The 27,873-nt window shown below is 36.3% G+C and overlaps 1 protein-coding gene across 12 annotated transcripts in view; it reads right to left on the reverse strand.

Moving 5' to 3' along the window:
* Positions 1-837: 837 nt before the first annotated feature.
* The window catches only part of FRY (FRY microtubule binding protein), a 238,191-nt gene continuing 211,155 nt past the window's right edge, over positions 838-27,873 (reverse strand). For 10 of the 12 annotated variants that reach the window (XM_066989712.1, XM_066989711.1, XM_066989710.1 and 7 more), the window contains 11 exons: positions 27,303-27,503; positions 26,613-26,774; positions 22,942-23,105; positions 21,527-21,716; positions 15,079-15,228; positions 14,194-14,292; positions 13,650-13,733; positions 7,921-7,938; positions 5,158-5,268; positions 2,890-3,083; positions 838-2,302 (listed from right to left, as the gene is read on the reverse strand). In XM_066989712.1, coding sequence (XP_066845813.1) covers positions 2,044-2,302; positions 2,890-3,083; positions 5,158-5,268; positions 7,921-7,938; positions 13,650-13,733; positions 14,194-14,292; positions 15,079-15,228; positions 21,527-21,716; positions 22,942-23,105; positions 26,613-26,774; positions 27,303-27,503 — 1,632 coding nt within the window. In that variant the 3' untranslated portion in view covers positions 838-2,043. The remainder of the gene's footprint in view (positions 2,303-2,889; positions 3,084-5,157; positions 5,269-7,920; positions 7,939-13,649; positions 13,734-14,193; positions 14,293-15,078; positions 15,229-21,526; positions 21,717-22,941; positions 23,106-26,612; positions 26,775-27,302; positions 27,504-27,873) is intronic. The other 2 variants (XM_048048077.2, XM_013189379.3) reach the window with 1 other exon arrangement.

Raw genomic sequence — 27,873 nt, forward strand, 5'->3', positions numbered from 1 at the left:
AGGCCTGAGTAACCTGATATAATCTCATGGCTGCTCCTGCTTCAAGGGACCTGGACGACTTCCTGTTGTCCCTTTAAACTTGAATTTTCCTGCGATCTGTAAAATACTCACAACTTTGCAAAGCGACGGAACCATTCAAAACTTTCACCGAGCACTAAAATTTTTGCAGACCACCCCAGCTGCAGTTCTGAATAGCTTTCAAAAGTGGAAATATGTAACTGATGTTTGAAAACTTCTCTAACCATTGTGGGTTAGTTTGCTCATAAGAAGAACTCAGTGATAAATAGCGTCTCTTTTGAAAAGGATTTACCCTGTCTTTATTTTGTCCTGCAACTACAATGGGGCTGCAGCACTCTGTGGATTCCACCCCTTTTATGCATCAGTGCAAGTGTTTATGAGTGTCTATTTAAAATTGTGCAAGCAAGCTGAAAAAGGGATAAAGGAGAGAGGGCTTTACTGCATTCCCAGAACCTAGGCTGATATTGCAGTGTGGACAGATTTTCTTTTACCTATAGCATTAGAAAACAAACAAACAAAATGACTGAAAACTAACTCTGGAACTAATAGGTTCATTATTGATGCTTTTAATAGAAATAAGCCTGCAACTGGGATTTTTTTTTTTTTTTTTAGTTAAGAAACTGCTTTAGTTAATGTGCTCTTCTGGGTTGAGTCTGAGTGTGAAAGAAAATAATCTTTACACTTCTCACTGGTCACTTTAACGAACAAATTTGCCATAAGCCATGAAAAAGGGGACTTTTGGGGGCTGCTTATCATCCATACCCTTGGCAGCTGTATAGATTCAGATAAGAACAGTCTTCACAACTAGCACATACTCTGTTGTGATTATATGACTTTTATATTTTAGTTAAGTGGATGTACTGATTCAAATATCAACCAAAGTTACTTCACAAAAACGGTAAGTGTATTTACAGAGTGAATAAGTTACATAGCTGTCAGAATAAAAGTGTCTCAGATGTGCAACAGATTTACATGCATACATTTAACACTGGACAGCAGTTAAATGTAAGAAAAAGAACATACAGTTATGACATATATATACATTACAAATAAAATAGGACATCTCTTTAAAGAAGCTTAACATGAGAACTTGCATTTCACGTTAATATTTTTACTTTTTATACTCAAAATTTATATTAAATAAAAATATGCATGCATAACAGTTCAAAAGATTTGACTCTGTGATGAGACTCTCTCCTACAAAATGGCAAGTTAAATTAGATCAACCATCCTTTAATATAAATATATTCATAAAAGCAACCCTCTAGTAAAAAGCCGTCAAGATCCTTTAAAAAAAAAAAGAAAAAAAAAAAAGGAAAATCTACCAAGACCATTCATGATACTTGTGGGCCTAAGAACAGACCTCTGCAATATGATCCAGTACCTTCGGAGACAGTAGCCTAGTAACATTAGGAAATGTACTTCATAGCAGCTCGTTGTTTTAAGATACAGTAATAATATTCAAATTACAGTGTACATTAAATTGTAGTCCATTTACAACTTGTTTCATATACACAGGCTCTCAGCTTTTGACCAACAAGTTTGCGAGATTCTGTGGCCAGCTTCATTCTGCCCATCTTTCACTCCACCAAATAAGAGAAAAAAAGGAAAAAATGTACAAGTTTTTTCTTTTTTTTAACAAAAAATATTATTTCATGAAGGAAACATTGCACTTCTGCCAACCTAAAATTAATTTGCTATAAAGGAAGTATTGTTCAGTGTAGTAGGCTTTGGTATGCAATGGAAGTCACTTCTTCAGTAGTGAGTTGCAGTTGCTCAGTGAAATGCTAACTGATTTTTTGTGCAACAGGGAACAAAGGATGTTGTCCTGGATGCTCTATGCTACCTTTGTCCTTACAGTATTGCTACACATTTGAAGTTCAGCCCATATCTTTTTAGAAGAAATCCTAAATGTAACAAGAGTGAGTGCAGTTTGACCAAACCTTTGTAAGGCTGAGAAGACATTGAGCCACCTCACTCCAGCAGGGCAGCACTCCCAGCTTGAAAGAGGACACGAGAGTCCTGTCAGAGACTTGTGCCGGAAACGCTGGAATCTGGAAGAAAAGTATTGATGACCCGGTAACTCTGGGCTCTGCGAATCATGTCGCGGATCTCGATATTCAGTTCCATTAATTTGGTGCAGATTTCAGTCAGGCTCTGGTTAGAGCCCACCAGTGCATAGGTGCCCGTCTGACCCAAGGTTTGGTGTCGGAAATAAATGTTCAGTAGTGTCTGGACTTCATCATCAGAGCTACTTCCAAAGATATCATTGGGCCACAAAATCCTGCAATCAAAGAGGAAGAGAATGCGTGCATCATTATGGGGTATTAGCACAGACTGAAACCAGGTGACAGAGATCTCTAAAAGGAGAATGGACGTGCACATATTTACAAACCAAAATAACTCACTGTTTTATGCAACTCATTTGTTAGTGATATCAAACACTGAAATCACATAAAAGCAAATTCCTGTTTTCTAAAAACAAAAACAAAAAGCTTAAGAAAACTAATTCAAGTAAGTGAAGTGAAACTGAGCTGAATGTTAGCTGATGCCAGTGACATACACTTGCTAAGGAATTGGCTCTATAAAAAGATTCTTAAGAGCCTCACAGAAGTACTTTTCATCTGTGCTATGCAATTAAACATCTTCGCTGTGGTAAGCATCCGTGTTTGCATTACCAATTTGATATTGTTACTTGTGGTGCACACCCGCAAAAGTTAATAATATCAGTGCCCCACGTACCTTGTTGAAAAATATGAAATAAATTACGGTGACTCAGCACATTACATTTAGTATAAAGTTAGGAGGATAATAAATGCATGCTTTTCCAATAACACGGAATTCTAACAGGAACCATGTAGTAAAACTTGCCTGCATTCTCTTATTTGTCGGACGGCTTTAACAAGTTCATTGTTTTTCAAACACTCCAGCATGGACTGAATAGCTGCTTCTGTAGAATTGAATGTGGGCTCAGATTCCACATTCAGAGGCTCAGCTGCAATTGCGGCAGTAGCATCCTTAAGATTTTTCTTCAACTCGCTCAGTTCTCTTGACATATTTAACAGCTGTTCCAATGAGAAAATTATGAGATGGGTATTTTGGTAGGCACCAAAGAGAGTAGTTATTTCAAATCTGTTCCTATTAGCATGTTAGATGTACACATTATGGAAAAGACCCCATTTTAACACAAGGACATTTCTTGGTCTCTGTGCTCAGTGTAAGAGAAATACAGACTACAGATTTGTGTAGTTTTTTGTTGTGTAGCTTTAAAATGCATTGAGCTTTCTTAATCTTTTGCCTTGCTAACATTCAAGAACGCATCTGAACAATCTTTTATCTTTTATTTCTGCTACTGTTTTCATATCATGGCGGGAAAGTTTGTGAAAATAACATTTACTTCTCCTAGCAATGATGTTGTTATTTATTTACAAAACACATGCAGGATCTAATATGATTAACAGATGGACCAGAATTTGATAACCCTTTGCCAGGCTAAAAAATTATAGGTCTACCTTTACACGCTCATATATGCTAGAAATAACCACTGTCACATGAACTAAAAACAGACCTTCCCTTAAATAATAGCTTATGGTTCCAGCAAAATATTCTATTTTTCTGGTGAAACAGCTATTCCTCATATTATTGCTCTTCATTTCCATAGGGTGCATCATTTATAACAACCTAAAAAAGACATCTGCTAAACAGCTACAGAAATCAATCCTCTAATAAAGGATACAAAACATTTCTAAAATTTAGGCTACTCTAACACTAGATTCCTAGTATCCTATCTTCTCTCAGAAGCAAGCAGCCTGGTCACATTACGAGACAGCCTGGAGAACAGTTTCTTAAGACACAAGCTCCTTGTACTACTATACCACACCTAACAAAACAAACCATCTCCATTTGCTAGAGAATCTGTAAAATATCAGAATCTGTCATAAAATATATTTTATAGCTTGAAATTTTGTTTTACAGCAACAAGCAAAGTGCACTAACTTCTCAATCGTTTAAAATATATACATTTCACCAGGAGGAAAAAATATATGGAATGGCAAGTTATGTTACTACCCTCCTTTAAACGATGATTGTTCAGCTTAAAGTGATCACCTCAAAGGTTTTTCAAAGCAGTGTTTTTTTATGCAATTGTTGGCAATAAATTTAACTAACAGTATTCTTGTGAAGTGTTTCTTTATGTAAGATACATAGATATATCTAAAACCAGAAAGCTATTTGGATCAAAAGAGATAGGGTGTTGTGTGAAAAATACTTAAAGAATCCCTGTAAAAATGTCAGAATTAAAAAGACATGAAATTACAGGATTTTGTTAATTATGTTTTTAAAATACATTTAGCACTCTTGGGAAGCATTTAACTGATTTCAATCTGTTTATCCACTGAACAGGATCAGGAGGTACACTTGCAGTCAAAATATAAAGTAGTTCTGTACTAAACACCTAGTTTCCACAGGTACAAGAGGATGCAAAAACATTTAAAACTGCTGCAGACGTTTCTAGTACAACATACATGCAATGGAGACAGTTTATATGGCTGGAGATTACAATAAATAACTCCAGCAAAAACCTCAATTTTGCATCCATATTAAGATTAATTTACCACATTATTTTGTTACTGTCATGCTAACAAGTACTCCTGGTCTATATGTCTCCAAAAATCCAGATAAAGTCAGTTATGATCTAGGAAAGGGAAATTTTCTGTATGTGTGAAGAAAGCTCATATCCCCTAAATATTAAAACCTCATTAAAAAAAAAAAAAAACCAGACAAAACAAAACTCATTTGCAGATGTTTACACCATGTGAGCACTCCCTTACATGTAAAGCATGCGAGCAAAGTTAAGATTCAATATATCATTCTAGTTAATTACCACTGACTGAAATGACTTTTGAAGACTCAATTTATAGAAGAAACCAGTCTCTGAAAGTACATTCAACTACAAAAAATAGTGGATCTCAACTAATCCTTAATGAGGATGCTGGTATACTGGTATACTAAAGTATTTTGTCTGCAGACTCATGTTCAGGGTGAAATTGTGTAGTTTTTGGTGCAAGTTCATGGAAAGAAGAGTGAGATGAAATTAAGGAGTGTTTTTTAGTATAAGAGTTTGTAGTGTTTGCTACATACCTCTGGCATGGAACTGACTTCATGCACTTGTCCGATAAGTTTACAGTAGGACTGAAAAAGCAACAGCAGCTGGAAGTGGAGTTTATATAATCTCTGACACAGTTCCAATTGCTAAGGAGAGATTTATAGAAGAACTAATTAACACAGATCAGTAAGTTGGGATAGTTTCTAATAATCAGTAAAACACATTTGAGATAGTTTAATTCTTAAAAAAAACATAATTTTACTAAAGTATAGTCATGTACTACTTCAGAAAGCAAATAATGCTCATTCTTCTGCTGGTAAACCATAAAAGACATTGAAAATTAAAATTATAATTGCTTGCTGTCATGTAGCACACATCAGCCCCAATCTCAAAGCAGTTTATATAGGTTAGCTTTACTGACCCCACTGCAGCTGGAAAGCACAGGCAGAATATGGGAGAAGTGACTTTGCCACACAGAAGATAAAACTCTTTAAAAAAAAAATCAGAAATGGTCAAAGACCTCTTCTGAGAGGATGGAAATCCAGTAGAGAAGCAATGAAGTGGTCGTCCAAGAGAGTCAAAGCTCCTGCCAGCTCCTCTGAGAGGAGAAGAAGAGAAGCAAATAAAATCCAGCCAGGAGTGGGATGGAGGAAATGCCAGCTCGTGGATTTCCCACCCTCTTAATGAAACCATACAACAGATGGACTGAGTTTCATGTGTAAGAGGACATCTGGCTTCTGTAATTTATTTTCCCAGCTAAGTAGATACTCTTACATGAATACTAACTTGTTTCTTCCGGAGTGATGTGCAGCACCACACAAAGTGTCAGACACATCAAAGTAACATGAAATGGGCACGTGTGCCAGAGACACCAAGTTAATATGCTAATGGTCCTGGTATCTGTGTGTCATCAAGAGGAGGTATGTTGCAGTTCCACAGATGGATCATGGTGGGGAAGGGAGGAATATTTCATCTTTGGCAAATTACAGAAGTAAAAAATCTGCAAGTACAAGTCAAGAAGCTTCCTGTCACTTTAGCAGGAAAGACTTGCAGACTTCAAACCACATTTGATTTGTCTTCTCTACAGGCACAGTGAGCAAATGTGAGCTCAGTGATCTTTCCATTTGTTTGGAGGAACTAGAGCAGAGGTTCATGCCAAACATGATGGAAAAAAAAAGAAGATGCTATTAATGGCTTTGCTTTCTTAATGCACTTGACACATGCTTGGCCACTAGCGTATATTTTGGCTATTTGCTGAATCAGGGTCAGTGCAAATGCCAACACAAATACTAAGAAAAAAGCTCTTTAAAAACATCCTAAGCATTAATTTGACTGAAGTGTTTGTTTACATCCATTTCAATATCTAAGTGCCAGGGCTCCCATTAATAAGCCAAAATTAGAACCATATCCTTAGTGTTCCGGTTCTCCAAATTTCTTTATGAGACAGACAAGCCCAAGGGTTGAGGTCAAAAGAGATGTTCTTTGGAAGACCTCACCTTTGTTCGTCAGGCTACCTGGCCATGAACAAGTCAACCAAGGGCACTGCCAAAACCAGGCAGAGCTATTCTCCCTCTGAACCCCATCACATGGGTGGTTGATGGAGGAGTGGGAGCAGGAGGAGAGCACTGGGTGGTGGTGGGGGCAACCTGGCCAGGCACATCCGCAGTGGGGAAAATGGAAGGGAACACTTGGGTGACCTGCTAGGACTGAAGTGAATTACAGGCATAGACTAAATCTTCCAGTGGCCAAACGAATGAGGAAGGGCATGAGGGACTTGACAAATAAACTTGCTCGGTGACCATTCTCTGTAACTGAGGCCACACAGAACTGCCAAGCTTGCATCTATGTTTTGAACCTTCCTCCTCCTACAATGATTATCTGAAGAACCTCCTAGAAAAGACTCTGGCTTCTGGTTTCTCTGGAACGATGCTTGGGCATGTCAGAGGCTGGCTGGCACCCCAGCCCTGAAAGGTGCCAACAGTGCAGCAGTAATGCCGGCGCGGGGAGGCACGCTCGCTCCCTGCTCCTGGTTCAGTAGCAGGGACACACCTCGAGGATATCCAGTAGGGATCAAATTCACCCTACCCAAATTTTGGAGAACTGGTAGTGCTAATTAGCAGTCAAACACACATATACTTCAAGTTGTTAGGGAGTTAAAGATTAACTGAAAATCAGGACATGGTATAACATTAAAAAAAAAATCTATTTTGCGATAGCTTGGCAAGTAACACACCAGTTTTTAGTCCTTGGGGCACGATAATTCAGTGTTACCCTTCTGGCTGCTAACCTGCATTAAGATGAACTAAGGCTGAATTGAACATTCAAGTTTGACTCAGTATTTAGTCACTATATCAAGCAAAAATAATTTTTCTTCCTGAGTAAGGATTAGTAACCAATAATAGTGAAAGTATTCATCAGCGTATAAACAAAAGCAATTTTAAACATCTGTCAACTATAAATCGTAGTTTTTCATTGAGACAAATAAAAAATATGAATTTTAATATAACAATTAACTGATCTTCCACTCCAGCATATTATTTCATTCAAAGGCTTGATTTTTGAAAAAATATGTACATGACAATTTTAAACAATATGAAAGTGTCAGAATTTTGGCAAAGTATTTTTAGATTTCACAGAACACACCTTAGTAAATTATTTTAGTCACTGCATGTAGAACCACATATTCTACAGGAAAATTGTAGCAAAAAAGGAAAACATGCTTAGAAATAAACCAGTAAAATCGGGGAGTATTAGTCCATCTGCAGATGGACAAAGAATATGAAAGAACTTCAACTTACTGCAAGAGATTCCATTTGCTACACAGCAAGCATGGCACAGGAGAAAAGGAAAGGAAAGAAAGTATAGTGTCAGTGTAATGCATGCAATAGGAAGCACAGCCCATCTTTAATAGCATAATTTGTCAGCAGTATTAGCAATGCTTGCCTCAACCTGGTAACTGGTTGGAAATATCACATACAACATGCACAGCACTCAATAAAGTCAAGCTCTTAATTCTAACTGTAAATTACAATCTAAATATCCTCAGTTGGACGTTCATATTTATTAGTTTTGATTTATCCCACTCAGTAGCTCAGGAGCTTACAATGAAATTGTGTTAGAAAATTCTTGAAATAATACTTTTATTTAAATTTGCTTTCCTTATTATTAAAAAGAACTCATAGAGCAACGTGCTCAAAGCATTATGCAGGGTTTTCAAGTGATTTAACAGAACTGAAATTTGTCTTGTATAAATATTATGTTATTTATTAATACTTATACTTTTGAATGTAGTAAGTCTGATGAAATTTACAGGATAAGCTTTGTGACTGCTGCAGTTATTACTTGGCACACTACAATGGAAATATTTCACATGTAACTTACGACAATCATATGAAAAAAAAAAAACATGGAAAATGCCAGTTTGGTTTGACTACATGGCAGTGCCACATGTTCAGATTTGTATTCCCTCCTCTCACCAGTAATGATTCACTGATTTGTAATTCTGGAACTATTAAAATGTCAGTGTAATTCTTGTTTTAATAGCAATAAAAATTCTAATTTACCCGCATTAGCATTTCAAAGATTAGGGACTAACGTCTCAGAAATAAACTTCTCTCCTCAAAAAAGAAGTGTTCCTCTTTATTTACCAAGAACTAACAGTTGCATTCTGTGCATTTTTCAGGCAGCTTTCCTTATTATTTATATATATTATGTTCTCATGACATTTTAGATGAATGGAATTATGTCAATGTTGTAACTAACAGACTGCAATGACATCTGCCCAGTTACAGCCTGATGTCAGCGCATATGCGCACAATGTTAATAAACATTTGAAATTCGTATTAAAATGATTTACCTTACCTTCAACACAAAGGCAGCAAACACAGAAATGTCAAGTAATGCTAACTTGGTATAGCCAAGCAAAGCCTTTTGGTCTGGCTTCTTTCCATGGGCCTTACAACTAAAGAATGTATGAAAAGTATTTTCCGAAATCCTGCACTACCCATCACTAAAACCATGACAAACAAAGCTTTAGCTCCTGTAATGTTTAATTTTATGCCTTTAACTTTGTTTGAATTTTATTTTATTTTATTTTTTTTTTTACTGTAAGAGTATTTAGTACTCTTATAAAAACCTTCCTTTATATCTTGGCTTCCATGCAGTTTATGTAAATTAAGTTTTGTAAAGCCAAGTTTAAGATAAGAAGACAAGAGCAGACGGATCATTGTGCTGTAGTAAATTCACAGATACACTGATTTCTGTTTTTCAAATCTTGCCTGCCTCTCACTTAGGCTCCTCTGAATCTTAGCATACCACCAGTTTACACTTGGACTTTCAAAAACACTGGAATCCACATATAATTTCTAACTTGCCATGGAATTTACTTTAAAGAAGGAAAAAAGCAGCAAATAAGTGAATTCCATGGTCATTTTTTCCCCAGAAAACAACTTTTTTTTTTTTTACTGCTTCCAAAAAATAAAAATAAAAAAAAAGTACGAAGTTCGGGGAAAAGGGAATTCAGAGGGATGATTTCACCTTACATGAAAATCCTTCCTGCTTCACTTGAAGAAAGTGTACTGATCTTTCAGTACTACAAAATCTCCCTAAAGTACTGATGGTCAACTCAACATGGCTCTGCAGTTTCATGATTGTAACTTATCTTCCTCTCTCTTTCAGCATAAAATGAAATATTCCTTGGAAGTTGAGAAAATACTAATTTTTGGACTAAATGACGTTTCTTTTAGTCTCCAGTAGCAAGGGTTCATGCAGAATGTTCCTAGCTTTCACTCTTCTCCTCAATCTCTAGTTTAATGCCTACAGTAAGGGAACTATGACACTACACAATTAGTGTTTTTGGCGGCTGAAAATACTGAATGTTATACTGAATGATACTGAATGTAGCTAGCAAATGCTACACATAAGAAACATGCCCAATGTTCTCCTCAACAGCAACACCTTGATTTATCTTTCTGTTGAGACAGGGAATTACTGTTCTGTACTATTAGCAGAGCAAGAAGGTAGCAAAATACTAGTCTTTAGGTCACCAGCCTTCTTGCTTTTTTTTTTTTCTTTTCCCAAGGAATCATTTTTACATACTAAAAAGAGATGAGAGTTACACAATTATTTCTTAAGATACTGAAACTTTGATGGCAACACAGTCTTCAGTCATTTAATGACACAGGAGAGTCCCATCATAACAAAATAATTGCTGTCTGCAAGGGTTTTTAATTGCAAGTGCATTTTATTGAGGTATTCTATTTGACTTGATATTGCAGCAGACAAAAGCTTTTCCCCACAATCTAGGAAAGTGGGTATATGTATCAGAGACAAAAAGAGAGATACAGCATATGTTACTGCATTCTTAAATATCCACTCTCCTTGAAATTAAACTGTTCTGTCAGGAGAAAGCTAAAACCCAGCTGTGGTCCTCTAGAAAATCTGCTTGCAAGAGCCAAATTGAGCTCATTGTCAGTCCATGGATATGTCCAACATTAGTCAGATACTACAGAGAAATTTGTTAAGAACTAATTTAATAGTGTGACTCAGTATAACTCCAGATTACTACAGTGTCATGAAGTAGACCTCCAGCCTTGTTGGTGGCCCAGAGTCAGTGAACTTTAGCCACAGAGAAACCCGTAACTGGTACACTCTGAATTTTTCCAGCAAAGTTTTTTAATGGATGCGACATGTTTTAAATATCCACTAGCAGTGTGACTTTGTAAAAGCCACGCTTATGAGCTTGTGTCCTTTGGGATGAGCATGGTTTAAGAAAGGTGACTTTGGACTTACTGAATAAGCTGTATGTCTCAATAGGAGACAAATACTTACTTGAGTTAGCTAGTACTAAATGACAAGAAAAATAGGATCTTCCATGTATCTCCTTATGAGAAAAAAAAATAAATCATCAAACCAGTCTTTGACTGGATTAAAAAAAAAAAACAAAAACCTCCCTGTTTGGTAGGGTTCAAGAATACACTGATAGCTTTACTCATCTGTTACACCTGAAGAGACAGCAAAACAGTATATGCAGTTACCTTTGCCTATAAATTGCCTCCTATGTCCTTGAGACTCTGCAGCATCAAATGATCGAATGTAGCATCAAAGCTTACAAATTGAAGACGTACAAATCATGCAGTCTGCTGCAAGAATAAGGGGCGGAAAGACATTCTGGGACATTCAGCTATTACCCAATTTCAGAAAATTTGCTAGCTCAAGCAGCTGACCTAGACAACTTCTATTTAAAGCTTCTTCAATGTCAGAACAAGCAATTTTTGCCTTTGCCCATTTTCAGTAACAGAAACAATGGTCAACAAATCATGTGCAATTATTTAGAAATAAAATCTGATTAGAGAAACTGGTGCCAAGCTAACCACCCCCATAGGCAGGCATAGCTCCATTTAAGTCATCTGTGACGCAACCCTTCTTGGCAATGCTGAACCTGGTCCAATGTCTGTCTCGTGAGCAGAGTGGATTATTTTCACCTCAAGCTTTTTACAAGGTGGTGGTGGGTTCTGAGAATCACAGATTTCTGTCCTCCATAGGACAAGGTATTGCTTTTTCTTCCTTACAATTATTTCTGAATCTTTTCAAAGGCAACCTGTTTTTGTATTTTACTTAGACGTTTTTTTATGCCAGAAGTTTTATGCAGGATTTCAGGCCTTAGTCTAACTGTCAATAAGTGTAACAGTTTAGGCAGGTTCCCTCACAGCTACCACTGTAAGACAGATTTTTTGGTTTTTTCCTACAATTGCTAGATTCTTTGGCATTCCAGGCTGAGGGAGAAGAGGAGAGGAAACGTGTGAAAACAAGTACTTGCCAGTCTAGGAATCACTTTTCCTTTTCCCTTTCTAATGACATTTCCCCAGTTTCCCTGGACTCTCCCTCCCATCACTCTCTTGTTGAATAAACAGAATGGATTATTATGTATGAGTTCCAAAGTTCCCTTGGGAAGAGCTGTTTCAATTGACAGTTCAGTGAGAAGGAGAGGAAGATAAATATGCCTGTTATCAAAGACCTACTATTCCATCAACTTCCAAGGAATAATGTGCTTTGGGCTGAAATCAAATTGCTGGGGATAAATCAGGGATTCCTGCAGGAGTGAGAAACCATTTTTCTTCAGCCTGCTGGATAAGCAGTAAGAATACAGACCCTTGTTTCACATTTAATTCTGAAACAAAGAACATCTAATTTCAAAAAGATAATAAAACACAAGTGGAGCATATTTATTAACTTTTAGATGCTTTTAGGCCATTTATATATTAGCTCAGTTCATAGTTTGTTCCTTCTCCTCAGCATTCTCTCTGCTCTGCTTTTTCAAAACACAAACTAAATAGCCTGTGTTCTAGGTCCCTCTTTCTTAGATTTGAGAATAGCTCACTCATAACATCCCTGTACACCACAGCAATTACAGAAGAGACAGTATCTCATTTAAATGCATTGGAAGAGGTGTGTAACTTTTGCTGTTGCCAGTGCCAGATGGGGGAAGATTAAACAGTTTTCCCAACACCTGTGAGTATAGCTAGAGGATTTATTAACAAATCACATTTGCTAATAGGGTCAAGGAAGCCAAAAAGCAGGGGTGATAAGGATATGGGATTATTGAGAAGGCAGAAAACAAAGCAAAGAAAAAACAAACCCCAAACACAAGTGAGAGCAAACACAGGAAGACACATACGTAGAGATGGGAATGACAAGTTAAGATAAAAACAGAAGAAAATAAAATGAATTGGGGGAGAAGACAAGCAAACCAAAACCAACACGACCATAAAACAAGGTCTTTAAAAAAAATAAAGTTACAACAGGCAAGTTCTGAAAATGTCATCATTATCTTTTGCAAGTTAAAATACATGGAAAGAGGAGATGTCAATTTTTTCTACATGCTGTTGTTCCTTCCTGATTTTGGCTAATTCTCCCTAGCCCTCTCTCTTTCCAATCCTTCATTTTTTTTCCTCCAAAAAGAAAAAAATTCCCAACAAAACAGTTCCCAACTTATTCTATACCATTGAGATACCAGCTGTTTCCTATACTTAGTGTATTAAATCACAGGGATGCCAGCTGATGGTGATAATCTCTGAAAAGATTGATTTCTTAACTGGAATTAATATACTAAATATATGTGTTTATGGATATATATAAATAATTTCACTGGCCATTTTGCAGTCAATATTTCATAACTGCAAATCTAAGTGGATTTCAACCAGACAGGTCTTGCTGTTTAGCAGATTGAGTCTGTAATATCTATAGATAAATCGGGTGTAACGTGGAAGCACAATACATCAGGAGTGATTTTCAGGGACACTGTGTTGTGGGAAATTGACTTCTGATGCAATATCTTTCTAAAAGGGACCGCACACACAACTCAGGCAGGGTTAGCTCTGAATACCTTTGAGTCCTGAGTGTGAAAACTGGATTATACCCAAGCCCAGCAGAGAGATGAGGAGGAAGTATACCAGGATCTTGTGGGTCTAAGAACAGGCTATATTGCACGTCACTTTAGAGGAGCAAAATACTCCTCCTCACTCATTACCTTCTCTTCCGAGTCCCCTGGCTGGCAGGTAATAACGCCATCTCGTGAGCCCCCAGCAAACGTTGCTTTGCAGTTTGCAAGCCACTGTTTTCAGAAAGAAATGAAAGAAGATATGTATAAGGCCTATAGCTTGATTTGCAGAAAGGTAAACAGTATTTATTTTGACAGCATGGAATGTAAACAAAATTTGGTGACTATAATTTCTATTTACACAATTTGCTTTGATTATAATTAAAAGGATGTATTTTTGGTTTTTATTAGTAGTTGAATCACATAAAACAAGAAAATGAATTAATTAATTACTAAATAGGAGAAAGGAAAGCCCAAGAGTAAAGATACAAATGTTTCTAAAATATAGAGGTACAATTTTTTTTTTTTTTTTTTAATTCTGGTTCATATGTTCAGGAAGAAACATTTAATGAATCTAGTATCTGAAACAGTTACTGAATGTTAATTTAAACAGATTTGACATTATCTTCAGTCTCCTGACATAGTACAAGTATACACGCATACAAAAACAAGAACGCAGCAGAATCTAGCATACCGAGAGTGTTGCTTCTTTTCTGTTGTTGTATGTGTCCAGGTATTCTTGCAGTTCTAGGACACTGAACTTCAGCTTTTCAAGAAGGCCACAGGAGAGAAGCTGGAGAAATGAAATCAAAAAAGCTAGTAAATGTCACTATAAAAGTATAAAAATACTGACAGAATAGAAAATATATTAGAGAAAATATTTTGCAAAACAATACTTAGATTTACTGATATTTACACTGAAAAATGCTTGATTTTATATTTATGCCAAAAAGAATACTATACTGAGAGGCCAATAGCAACAGGTGCACCTATATTAATTTGCACATGAAATCATTTTCTGTGTTTAACAGCTTGGCAAAAGACTTCCCTAAAATAAAATACTGCTCAAAGCTTATCTAGTTAATCTCCACAGCTCTCCAATGGTGTGAGTTGCAGGTCTTCATGGCCACAACTGCGGGCCAAAAGCAGACCCAAGATTAGACTTCAAGACTTAAGAAGGGCCACCTCATTTCCTAATCTAGGTATTTTTTATCATCCAGCTCACATCACATTTGACTCAAATGAAGCCACTAAACATATTTTCATCTTCCATGCTGAAGTATGTAAAAAATAACTTTTCCTTTTCCATTTGTGGGGCCAACTGAGTCTGACAGACACTTGTTTTATACTACTTTTTGGCAGACAGGCTTAACGCATCCCATTGCTCATCTGTCAGTACTTACCTAATGAAGTAATATGAGAAATTAATAGAAATTTGATTAAGAGCAAGACATAAAAATTAGAGATGGGAGGTAGGTACCTTCTTGACATATCTGTTCAGGAGTTGCCCTAATGTGAAACTATCAGTGAAATATCACACTGCCATGCAGTACATGCCTTTTGAAAGGAATATACTCACTGTTTCTGCATCTACAAAAAGGGTTGGACATTCTGAGCATGATGTTAACATCTGAGAAGACCTCACAAACTTGGAGCCTATTCCTCGCAGGTTGTCTCCCAGGTAGCTAGCTGCATCACAGGTTAGGAAGCAGAATCTTTTCTGAATATTCTGTAAAGCAAAATACAGCTTATCACATTCTTTACTCAAGTACAAGCTACTTTCATTTCTAAGGAAAATGGCATGCTTTTTTTTTTTTTTAATTGTTATTGTGTGTGTCTTGCACAGTAATATGCAACAGAGACCATCTCCTTCTGGAGAACTGGAGAACTGAATGCTTGCTCAAGATACTGAGCAATAATTATTATGACAGTATAGAGCTGGGCAGCTGTGAAACTAGTTACAGATTTAGTAATGATCTACTGCTGAAATGTATTTTTGTCAAGCTGATTCAATCTTTATAAAGCTTTTTATCCACATGCATTTTTTTTTCTTGTCTGTACAGACTTAACAGAGTTGACCAGCACATTACTTTTTCTGCCCATTCCGGGCATTGTTTTGTTAGTACACCATGTCAAGTGGCTAATCAGATAATATAATGGACATCCTAATGCCAAACAGCAGCATGAAAAAAAAAACAAAAAACAACAGAAAAGAACTTTTGCTTTGCCCTGTGGGAAAAACCTTCTTACTAAAACTTTTCTTCTGTTTGGGTGGACTCCAGAAATACTGCATTGCATCCGGGAATTATTCTTCTCTCTTTTTTTTTTTTTTTTTTTTGATATTTTGAGTTTTAAAGCAGTCTAGTCTTCCAGAAACATTCTAGCACTAATATTTTCTTTTCAGTGGCTAATACAGAAAGCAAGTAGTAAATAAAAATATATTTTAATAAAAATAATAGTCTTGCAAGACCTGAAATAATTGTATTGATAAATACAGAGCAGGCTTCACTGCCAAAACATATCTCACTAAGGCCAACTGCCCAGCTGGTGGGAGTAACATGAACACATTGTTTACAATAAAAGTGTGCAACGCTTTTATATGATTCACCCCACATAACTACAGGCATTTCTCTGAGGAATGTAAATTAGGACCTGTATCACCGTGAGCATTCCTTACTGGAAAGAAGTGCTTCTTGAACAACAATTTGGATGACAAACATATAAATAGCCTTTACTACACCTGTCCTGGGGTCTGTGAAGTACTTAAAATCAGGTGAGCTCAGTTCAGACTTTATGGATAACAGATGATGTAGGAGTGGATGATTTAAAAAAAAAAAAAAAGCTAAAATCACATTGTAATGGATGGTGTATTGGTATACACCAGAACTATTTTATAAAATGGTTAAAGAGAAACTCTCTACAGCACAATTTCATCGTTGCTTATATGTGAAATTCTCTCTAAACTGAACTGGCTCTGTTCATAGCCAAGATCACATAGACAGGCATGATATTGGTACAGGATGTTTCTACCATCTTGCTTCAACACAGAAACAAAGCCCTACACATGTCAATTAGCACGTAGTTCAGATTCTCTGCTGCAGTGAGTCTGTAGCTGGGATAAGGGGTTCTTACTAATTACCACCAAAGAGGTAAATAATTATGAGCAACTAGCAGAATCATCTAAATCATAGGGCTTGGTGACACTTGCTTATCTACTACTTGGATATGTTCTGAAAAGAAAGACCAGGTCCAACTCAGTAAAACTTCTGCTGACAACTCTTCTGTGAAAGAAAGGAGATCTAGATTTGAAACTAATCAACAGAGAAGAGGTAGCTGAGAATGTGTAAGTGGAAGCAAATTTAGAAAGACGGATCATGGAACAGAACCCTAGAGATACTGATTGGAAGGGAGCTGTGGAAAACATCTAGTCCAGCCTTCACCTTGAAGTGGGACTGGTGCCAACACCACTAGATCAGGTCAGCCACGGTTTTGTCTAGATGAAATGTGAAAGCTCCAAGGTCTGAGCTTCCACAGCCCCTCTGGATAACCTTTTTAAGTGCTGCAGGCCCTTCCTGGGGAGGAGTAACTGAGTTTATGATTCTGAGGCAATGATGAAGAGAGATCACAGAAAAAATACAGCTAGCTGACTGGAGTGCATTCAGAATTTGCAGGAAGGAGCCCATGAGAAACAACTTCATGGGGAAAAGGAGATAAGAGGTGGCCACTTCTTTAGTGAAAAAGAAGGCAGAAGTACATTCTGTACCACTTAAAGAGAAAATACATTAAGACACATACATATCTGGCTAAATCACAAAGACTTCACTCAGAGAAATACTGATGCAAAGAAGAGAACATAAAACTAAGTTCAATTGCTAACTTGGGCACCGAAATTAGAATGACATTGTTGGCACAATAATCAGAGAGGTAGATGGCAAACCAACTAGAAATAGAGAGAATGACAAGAAAATATTCTAGAGATAATTAAGAGAAAGGCTAAGGACTCACAATGGAGAGGAATAGCTGCTAACAGATGTTACTGAAAATGCCTTCTTTTGCCTTACTGCTCCCAGAAAGGACATCTGTGTACAGCTAAAACAGGTAACATCAATGGGACTCAATAAAAACTCGGGTCAGAATGGATATTTTTACATCATTGCAGATTAGGGAAATTCATGCTATGATAATTGTAATACTGGGTAAAGAAATCTACAAGCCATAACAATTATATTTGAGAACTCATAGAATACAGGGTGTTGTAAAAAAAACTTAAGGAAAGTGTTTATCTCAAAAAGCAAAAGGAATTAAACATTAAGTTTAGGGAAATGTGGGAACATATAAGAGATAATAATAGACAGTATGTATTTGTTTACAGCAAATCATATAAAAGCATTTAATGTCCATGAAAGTCCTAAATGTTCTATTAGGAGAAGCAATTGATATGTTATATATTAATTCATTTACTATCTTAGAAGTGAGGTAGAAAAGCCTGGTCTAGAGGTAACTAGGTATGTAAAACCATACAAGTTAATTATCATCATCTCACTGTTCAGTTTTAAAGATAAATTGAGCAGAATTACACTGGGATTTGTCTCAGGTCTAACCAAGTCATTAATGAAAACACCGAATAATGGAACATACAACATGCTTATTAAATGCATAGATGATTGAGCTGCAGTGCCTGCAAGCTCTTTGGGAGCCAGGATTGTATTTCAGAGGGATCTTGATAGACTGGAGAAATAGTGCAGGGTAAAGGAAGAAGATAAGGTTGTACACCTAGACAGAAACGGTCAAGAGAGCACATTCAGGATGGAGAATAACCAGAAAGGCAAAATTCTGTAGAAAAAGATCTGCATACTAGATTGGATTACAAGTGAAAAATTAATTAACTCTATCCTACTGTAAAGTACTTATCAGAGAGAAGTTTTTACACAGAAATAACTTCTACATAACATCTAATCCAATTCTAGTTAGTGCTCATAAAAACTTAGGCTGAAGTAATTAACCTGCTCTTGCTTTTCAAGGAATACACAGACCAACTGAAAAGAGCCCATGGCAACAGCTACAAGTTTCAAAAAGGTGGCTTATGGTGAAGGTTGAAAGAACTGAAATTAAATAAGAGAAGTTTTGGATAGGTGAAGACATGATAATGGTCTTCAAGTACAAGCAGCAACTACAAAGAAAAAAGGAGCACCACTATGGATAGAGCTGTCATACAGAAGTTCTGAAATGATTAGGAGCCAGGACTAAGTACTGGACTACATTGCCTAGGAATGATTTGAAGTTTCATCTTAGCCTAGAGGTTAAGAACAGTTTAGGGAAAAGAGTTAAAAAGTAAAAAAAAAAAAAAAAAAAGAACATTGTAGTCTGGGCAAGACAAGGACCATGAACTCCTCAGGTTCCTTCTTGCACTCATCTATGAATGAGTTTAAACAATTTTAGTTTATTTTAAGAACATAACTTCCTCAATACATTTTAGTCATGCTTCATCAACACCTGATCAGTCTATTGTTTATTATTCAGTAAACATATTCTTCCTCTACTGCATTCCTTTTCAGATATTCATGAAAGCAACAATCAACTCACTGTTAAAAATACAACAGACTTAAATACTGTCCTAAAGTATTAAAACTTGAAATGGTTAGAGACTATATATTGGTATCTAGGTATTGTACTTCACTAAATCAATTTATTTTGCAAATACATGGACTATCAGTTCTATACCAAGGTATCTCAGTTTTGTCCTTTTGGGTGCAGATTACAGTGACTGAAATCTTTCAAGCAAGGCCTGAATGCATCATATATTTTATGAAATGGGACTATTGGTAGTAATGATGCCAACCATCACCATAATATCAACTGTGTATGTATATGCCTGAATATAGTCACTGTGTTTTCTGTGAACGTAACTAATAACAAAACATTCCCCCAATTTTTTTCTTGTTAACCTGATGTTTCCTCTTCTGGGGAGGGGATTTTTAGTAACAAAAAGGCTCAACTGTAGAAACTACTTGCTGGCTCTCAAATATACTTGTCTTGGAATCGGATTGTCTTCTGGAAGACATTTGATTTGACAGAATACAAAGAGGCAGCTTAGAGCAGACAGTTTTAAGGATTATCCCGAGATCTCTGAGATATGACCAGTTTACAGGAAGAGTACTTCAATAGTTTCAGGAATTTTAAACAAGTTTAGCGTGTTGTGGGCAAACATCCAGGATACCATCAACTTGATGCAGACCAAAATGTAGGTGCCCTGGAAAATGCACTTCCTTTGCTTCACCAACTATTTAGTTGACAGGCTATTCCAAACAAGGATTTTGTTTCACACTTAAATATTTTGGCAGTACTTCGCCTCGAGAGCCTAGCAAATACTGGGATTGTTTCTCAAACTTCCTGTTCATGAGGGTCAAAAATCTTTTAAGTTATTGGATGAGTAGCAAAGTTGAACAGTGCAAACACAATACAATTCCAGAGAAGCTGAGATCTTATAAAAAAAATCATCTGGAAAAATAACAAAGCTATTTTTATAAACGAAAAATACATCTGTAGCTCCATCTAGAAAATCCTGTTTTGTTGATACTATTAACACCTTTAAATTTTCTTTACTGTTTCTCATGTTATACTGTTATTGAAAAATCTTTTGAAAGCAGTATTGAATCTTTCTTATCCAGTTATTATCTGAAAAAAAATTAGTAGACTACCTTTCAAAAACAGGAGAAGCACAACAGCAAGTGCACTGTGTGTATGTCAGGATTTGGATTTAAATAGGCACTTCACAGGTAATGTTTAGGTCTTGCATTACATGGTATTATTTGTTTTTTACTTTTCAAAAGTACATGATACCATTTCCATTTCACCTCTTCAAGGAGGACAAAAAGGACAAATAACTCTCAGAACACTTGAACAGGGCCACTAATCTCTAGGACTGACGTAACGGCAAGAAGTTGAAATACACATCATGAAGAAACACATGGCTAATTTTCAAAGTTGACCTGTCAACGCTGGGAGTTTTTTTCAAATAGCCATTTATCAGGCAGCATTCAAAAGAATGCCAACCTTTAGGTACCCATATTTAAAGTGGCACAATGTTTAAAAGACGATGCAATGTACAGCTAGAGAAGACATGAAATTAACTGCAGAGGAAATAGGATGGAAAAGACAGTCCTACAGTATGATGCTTCTTTCTTGTAAGAACAGTCTTAAATATACCAAAATATCTTGAGATGGTTTATTTATTAGCAGGGTCCCTCTTTGCTAATAAAAAAACTGCATACTCTGAGACCACTGGTAATTTAAGTCTGCATGAAGTTACATAACTGTTGTGTACACTGCTGCAGAATGTGTGATACATCCTGCAGCTGCCTCATATAAAGCAGGAAAAAACAATAAAAAGGCTTTAAAACTAATTACATGCAAATCCAGACAGTGATTTCTTAGAACAGCTTGTACATTTAATGTCTTTTTTTCTTCTTGCATGATTCTTATCTTTGTACGCATACAGTTTTAGAAAGGAAAAATGCATTTCTAGTCTTTAGACACATTCTCTGGAATTTATTTTACATGATGGCAGCTGGATATTTCTATTCAAATTATTAGCTACAAAATATTTAATAAGGTTGACATTTACATTGGGCATGGTCAAATTTCAACATTTTAAGATGAAATAACAGATTAACAATAGTTTCAGATGAAAAGGCTATTTCCTCTCTCTTACAGTTATTGTTTCAGATTACTTCTAGAGTACGAAAGAAAATACTCTTTGAAGTGGATCCACGTTTTGTAATGTTATCTTCAAACTTATTTTGTAATGTTATCTTCAAACCTGCAACTATGAGATACATATTATTTTTATGACAAAACTAGTCCTAGAGGACGGTTCTGCATGATAGTCTGGTATAATAATTCTGTAACATGCAAAATTAAAATGGTAACACCACTGTTAGTTCATTACTAGTACCACTATCAAGAGCCATCCTAATAGCCATGCACAATCTAAACATTTTGATGTTATCTCAAATTTATTTTCTCACCTTAAACAGGGAAGAGAACACATGAAATGTATAAACTGCACAGGAACCATCAGAATCGCACATGAGCTGGTTGATATGACTACGCCAGGCTTCTTCTGCATCGTCACATGCTGCTGGCTGAAATGCAGCAAGGATGGCAGAAAAAAACGGCGAGGGTGGAGGGGAGGCATTTCGATCAACATCTCCAAAACTGAAAGAGAAAAGAAAATAAACTGTGATGAAAGGAAAATAACATGAAGGTGTCAGATAAAATACACTATAATAGAGAGATGTAATCACAGGACCAATTGCAGCATCTTTCTAAAGATACTCATCAACTTTCAAGTTACTTCTGAAAATTGGCATGATGTTGGCCACAATGAGAAAAACCTCCAAATGAGAATTGCTATCTTCAGGCCATCATTATCTGTATTTCCCCATCCTGGGATACTTGAATTGCTTTATTATACAATGGTTTGGAGGAAGAAGGCTAAAACTTCATAGGACGATAGAAGCCAGGATGAAAGACACCTCTTCTGGGAAAAATTGGTTATAATAATGTATAGCAAAAGGTATACTTTGAAAAAAATATCTCAGCCTGTGCAAACATTATACATTCTGACCTATTTGGTTTATCTCCCTCCCCCTGCTAATATAATGGATGGGAGAAGATCTGTCTCTTCTCCCCATTCTTAAGACTTCTCATCATTCTGCCATGGTCAATGAAACAGGTTGACTCCAATTTATAGAGTACTAAGCTACTTGCTCCTGTGTATCAGCCTTTGAGGTGGAGAAATACTTCCTATGGCTCCCAAGAACAGGAGCTGTTATTCTGAAATGTGGCACAAAGAAAGAGAAGGCCTCTTTATGCATCCTTACTACTTTACTCTTCATAAATAGATGTTGACTACAATCTAACTCAGCATTCAAAATCTGAAGGAGCTGCACATAGTAAGGAAAAATCTTGATGCTTTGGTGCAATGTTTACTGGGGTCCTGCCATGATCATCTGGAGGCTTCAACAGTACACAGATGGGATTTTTGACAGTACTGTGACCTCCTTATGACTCACAAGCAATCAGAAGGGTGAATGCATTGTTGATCTGTTGAACAGACAACTAAGCAGCATTTATGTTACTGCAAAACTTTAAAAATATATATATATTTTTAAAATTGAAATATTTATGTATTTAATGATTAACTGCCTAGATGTATACACAGTTCATATCTTGTTTTCCCTACACAGAGAATATTGTTCTTTTTGGAGTTGCACAATAAACCCACTGATAATTTTGACACTGTCTTAACACTCTAAACTCATAAGAGCTTTACATCTCCAGTGCCCAAAACAGCCATTCCATGGTATAACTAACACCTTGCTACCACTTTGTTGTACAATGTAAAAGGATTTCTACATATAGTAGCATATACAAGTACCTGGCTAGAGCAAATTGTTCCAGCCTGTCAACTTTCTCTTCAGTCTCTGTCATATCCAGACTAAGGCTATCACTGCATTCAAACGCTCCAGGGAGTTCATTTGTAGACCCCGAAAGGTCATCCTCATGGACTGCTATATCTTGCTCTTCATGTACAGCTTCAACCTACGGGAGTGAATGATGATGTCTTAGAAAACAGCAAATTAATAAGTTAATACCACTAATACCTAGAAAGCGCTTAATAAAAAAAAGCAATACTTGACAGAACATTAAATTGCACAGATACAAAGCCCTATACTATAAAAGACACGAATCAAGTTACACTTTAGTAAAAACACTGTGTTTGCTTAACTCGATGTCTTGGACCAATGTTGGTTTTAAAGTATTTCTTCAACTCAATTTGTCCAGCAAAGAATTTCAGATTTCAATATATTTGGCATCATAGCAGGGAAGTATTTTTTTTCAGGAAAAACAATAGGGTTCTTGTTACTGCCAGGCTGTCCTCACCATTTATCACTTTGCAGGGTCCAAGAGTGTATTAACGGCTCTCAAAACATATTGAAAACAATCACTGTCTGGAAGACTGTATGCATGCTCAGAATTGAGAGTTATTCTTAGCATGTCATATTTACATAGTAACTGCCATTCAAGAGGAACCCAGGCCATGAAAAGGATTATGCTTCTGTCATTTCCTTCCCTTTTTTTTCCAGTCCATTAGCATCTAAAGCTAATGGACACTTCTGATCGCCTCTCTTGATTTCTTCTTGAAATCTTTCCAATTTGTCTTGCATTTTTAGTCTGAACAAATTTTGTTTCAGTTTTAACCTTTTGCCATTTGTCTGCACCATCCACAGCATTTCTGCAAAGCAGTTCCTGTTGGGATGACTGCAATGTGAAGTACATAAACTCTTTATTTTTTCTTCTTTTCTGCCTGAGGTGTCTCATGAGGTGTGTGCTTGTGCACAGATGCATATGTGCATGTACGTATGTGTGTTGGGAGCTGGTAGGGAGGGAAGTTTATGGCAAGTTGAATTTGAAGTGAAAAGAGGCCCTCTGCAGGTTACCAGACCTGCTTGAATCCTACAGATAAATTTTGGGGATTTGAATTTCTGAAAATTTTTTCTTTAATAAGCAAAAGCGTTAAGAATATTTCTGAGTCCAAGAGGAATGAAATGAATCACAGCACGAACTGTTTTGAAAAGAGAAATAAAAGCTAGTAAAAGAAGTTAGTATTAACCATTTTCAAATATGAAATGCTACTACTGAACTATTCGTTTGTTTATGGCAATGACAGCGGTTGTGTAAAGAAAACACATTTTGATGGGATAAAGCACGAAGAAATATGAAACAAACACCTCCCGTCCACTGGAGTCCAATATGATGTTCAAAAAAGAAAAAAGTGGACTCTAAAGATTCACGCAGGAATGGAATTCACATGTAGGATTAGAAATAGAAATAGATAAGTTTTGATAACTTGAAAAATATATAAGACATTATCTGAGTCTTTGCACCCACATAGCATTATCATTGTCTTCTGATCCCTTATAAATACTATCTTAAATTATTTTTGTCACTATCTTTAATAGAAAATAAGTTTAATTAACTACTTATCATTAATGATAACATCTGGATTTTGGCACTGAGCCATTTGAGAAGGCCTGTTTAATCAGTCTGTTGCTCTCGTTCACTGCATCTGTTTAAAAGCAGAGGTGATATTTTTGTTTTTGATTCTGATGCAACAACTAAACCTTTTCGTATTGCACTGAAGAAGTAACAAACATTTTCCTCTGCATTGCTGACATACCATTAGCACTCTGGAGATAAAAACTCAGACAAAAAGAGAAACAAGAAGGGGCTCAGATTTTGTGTTATCAAATTAAGTAAAAATTACTTAGGTGCAAGTTTCAAATTTTCTGACTAAAAACTGGATGACTTCTTCCTTAAGATAAATACCAAACTAAGCATTTTAACTTTATTTATACTTACTACAGTTTGTTTTGAGTAAAAACACAGAAGTATGCATACTAAAAGAAAATATCTTTGAGGTAAAAAACTCTAAGAAGGCACTCTGTGTAAAGTTTTTCAATTCAAGTATCCTTCTAACATTGCCAAATCCCTGTCAACTTGGGTTATATACTTCACCAACATCAAACCTGTCTCAGAACTTCCTGAATTTGCCTGTCAACCTCACAAGAAACTGCTGTGATTTTTCATTATTTACTTATTTACTGTTTCAAAAGCTTTTCACTTTTTGCTGAACACTGGTGCATTAGATATTGGGGCATTAAAGAAATTTTCATAGTAAAGATTACAAAACCCAGGCCTACATGAAACTTATGAACTGTGATTTGCAATTCTTAATGTGCGACATCAACAGCTACTACATCTGAAGGTACAAGATTAGCCGCAGTCACCACCTGCAAACATATCTGTTCTGACTACAGTTTCCTGAACTGAAATTTTGCCAACTTCTGCTTATAGTTTTTACACGATAACTTGTCTACCAACAGTTGTTTTGACAAATGATAATTTGTCAAACAGTTGTTTTGACAAATGGTAAGTTTATATTTTCCACAACCATTATTTTAAGAAGTTTCCCTCCGCCCTGATCCTTAAGCACATTTCCCTCCTTCTGTCCTTTCTTCCTCTTAGGGAGGTTTCTAGCACAATTAGTCCAATACTGAGCACAATTCCAATCTCCTTTTCTACAACCTGTCATCTAGAATTCTAGTTTCTGTAACTTCAGTAACATGCGGTGTACCAATTTTTTGCGTGGCTGCATTTGGAAAGGACCAAAAGCAAGAACAGGAATGAAAGCTGATGAATACACAAGATAACTATTTTCCTCTCCTGTTCTATTCTCTTACATTGCTCTTCTGCATAAGAAAACCAATCCAGAGATGACAGAGAAAGCTTTACTGTTAAGGCAGAAGTGTCATAAAGCCACAGTAAAAAACCCTCAGATTATATTTCTGTAAAGAAAGTGTTCACCTAATCTCCCAAAACCAGAAGTATTATCAAACACAAAATTAAAGAAACTACCCTCACACTGACAACCATTTACCAACCTTACATTATGTTCGTCTTCTGATGCATTTGTCTGAAACAAACTGTGATGAACATGGTTGTTTTATCCTTGCAAATCCTGCTGCCTCCTTCCACCCAAGATGGCTTAATATTGTGGTCATGAATTTAAAATTTCTGAATGTCTGCCAAAAGGCAAGAACTGAATCGAGTGCACACAACTGTACAATAGGTTCCCACATACAAAAAAATCTCAGTGAATACATGCATACACCCACCCCATGAGTTGGCATATTGTTCTGTTAAATCAGCATGAAGAACAAAAAAGAATTCCTTTAGAGTTGTAACTTGTACCCAGTTCATGAATTTGTCTTCTAATGAACTAGTAGCATCTTGGTGTATATATAGTGCAATGTCCTCAAGAAACAATAAATAAAAACTTTTAATAAAGAAAGCATAGGTAGAACAGAAAAGGTATGAATGTTCAGGAGCATATGAATATACTGTATTACACCATTATGTACAGGAAGTCAGAATATACTTGCATTCACAGATCAAACCTTTCATGAAAGTCTAAGTAAAATAAACTTGTTAACATGTTACGTGAAATTCACTGTAGTTGGAAAAAGAAAGTAAAATTTTATTCACCTTGGATCCTTCAGACACTTGGAGATTATTCATATCAGGCAAAGACCCATCAAAGCTAGATGTTCCTATATTAAAATGATGAGGGTCTGCTGAAGTTGTGTCACATGATGTAGAAAGTGAGTCAATGTGGTTTGTATCCTCAGATGGGGAAAGCGTTATAATCTGTGCAAAATACATCAAAAGAACAAAAGAACTGAGTATGCAGCTACCTTACCTTTTGCATGCTTTTAGGAGCATGCAAAATAAGCATTATATTAAAGGGCAGTGATGGTGGCTCTATTAGTTTGTACATGTAGACATAGTATAACCCTTTCAATATTTCTATCACAGAAATTGTATACAAGCATTCCAGAAGTTAACAATGAAAACCTGACCCAATTTACAAAACAGAAGTCTTGTTCTATTTCTTTAAGTATTCAATGTTACATATATTTATTTCTTGCCACTTACGCAATTTGTGAAAGAAAAGGGTAGCTAACCAGATATGAAGCTTCCTGTGTTTTGAATTTTGCATTAAAATTCTTGCATACATTTTCAAATAAGGGAAAAGCAAACAGCGAGAAAATACCGCATTGAATGCCATCCCCCAGTGTCAGCTGATTAGATTGCACCTGGACAAGAGGAAACTAAAAGTGCAGCTTATTTAAAACACAGCCCAATCTATTGTTAAATTGCAGGTTTGCAACTCACTAGGTCTGAGTTCTCCAAGATTTGGCTGGTGGTCAGGTCCTCCTCCTCCGATGACTCATCCGAGTCCTCACGGTTCATTTTGTTCAGGCTGGGCGTGCTCCCTGAGAGCTGGCTCTCCTCCAGCAGCTGCATGTCACACTTGTCCAGGCTATCCAGAGATCGTCTCCGAACTCCCCAGTTGAAGTTGTCCATGCTCTCACCCTGAAATTGGACGTAGGGTCAGCTTCCTTGATTTGAAACTCATCGTATACAAGGAATTAATCATTAGATCAAAGTTAGGTCAGGAAGTACTTTTTATGTAAAAATATAATACCAATTTGATATAGACATTATTTTGTTAAGCCATAATGTAAAAGGAGCATTTAAAATTGTCCAGCGCTTCACCTGCAGGTAAGAGCAGAAGCATGGAAATGACAGTTAAATGAAGAGTCATTCTTTTCAGTATTAGATGTGTTTCATGCATGTGCCGATTTCAGAATTCTTTTTTTGTAAGTCCACGTATACACACATCTCAATACAAGTAGAGCAATGATAGCAATTTTAAGGTCTTTTTCCCATGATGTTTAAAAAT

The sequence above is a fragment of the Anser cygnoides genome, chromosome 1, assembly GCF_040182565.1.
Source record: "Anser cygnoides isolate HZ-2024a breed goose chromosome 1, Taihu_goose_T2T_genome, whole genome shotgun sequence".
Classification (NCBI taxonomy): domain Eukaryota; kingdom Metazoa; phylum Chordata; class Aves; order Anseriformes; family Anatidae; genus Anser; species Anser cygnoides.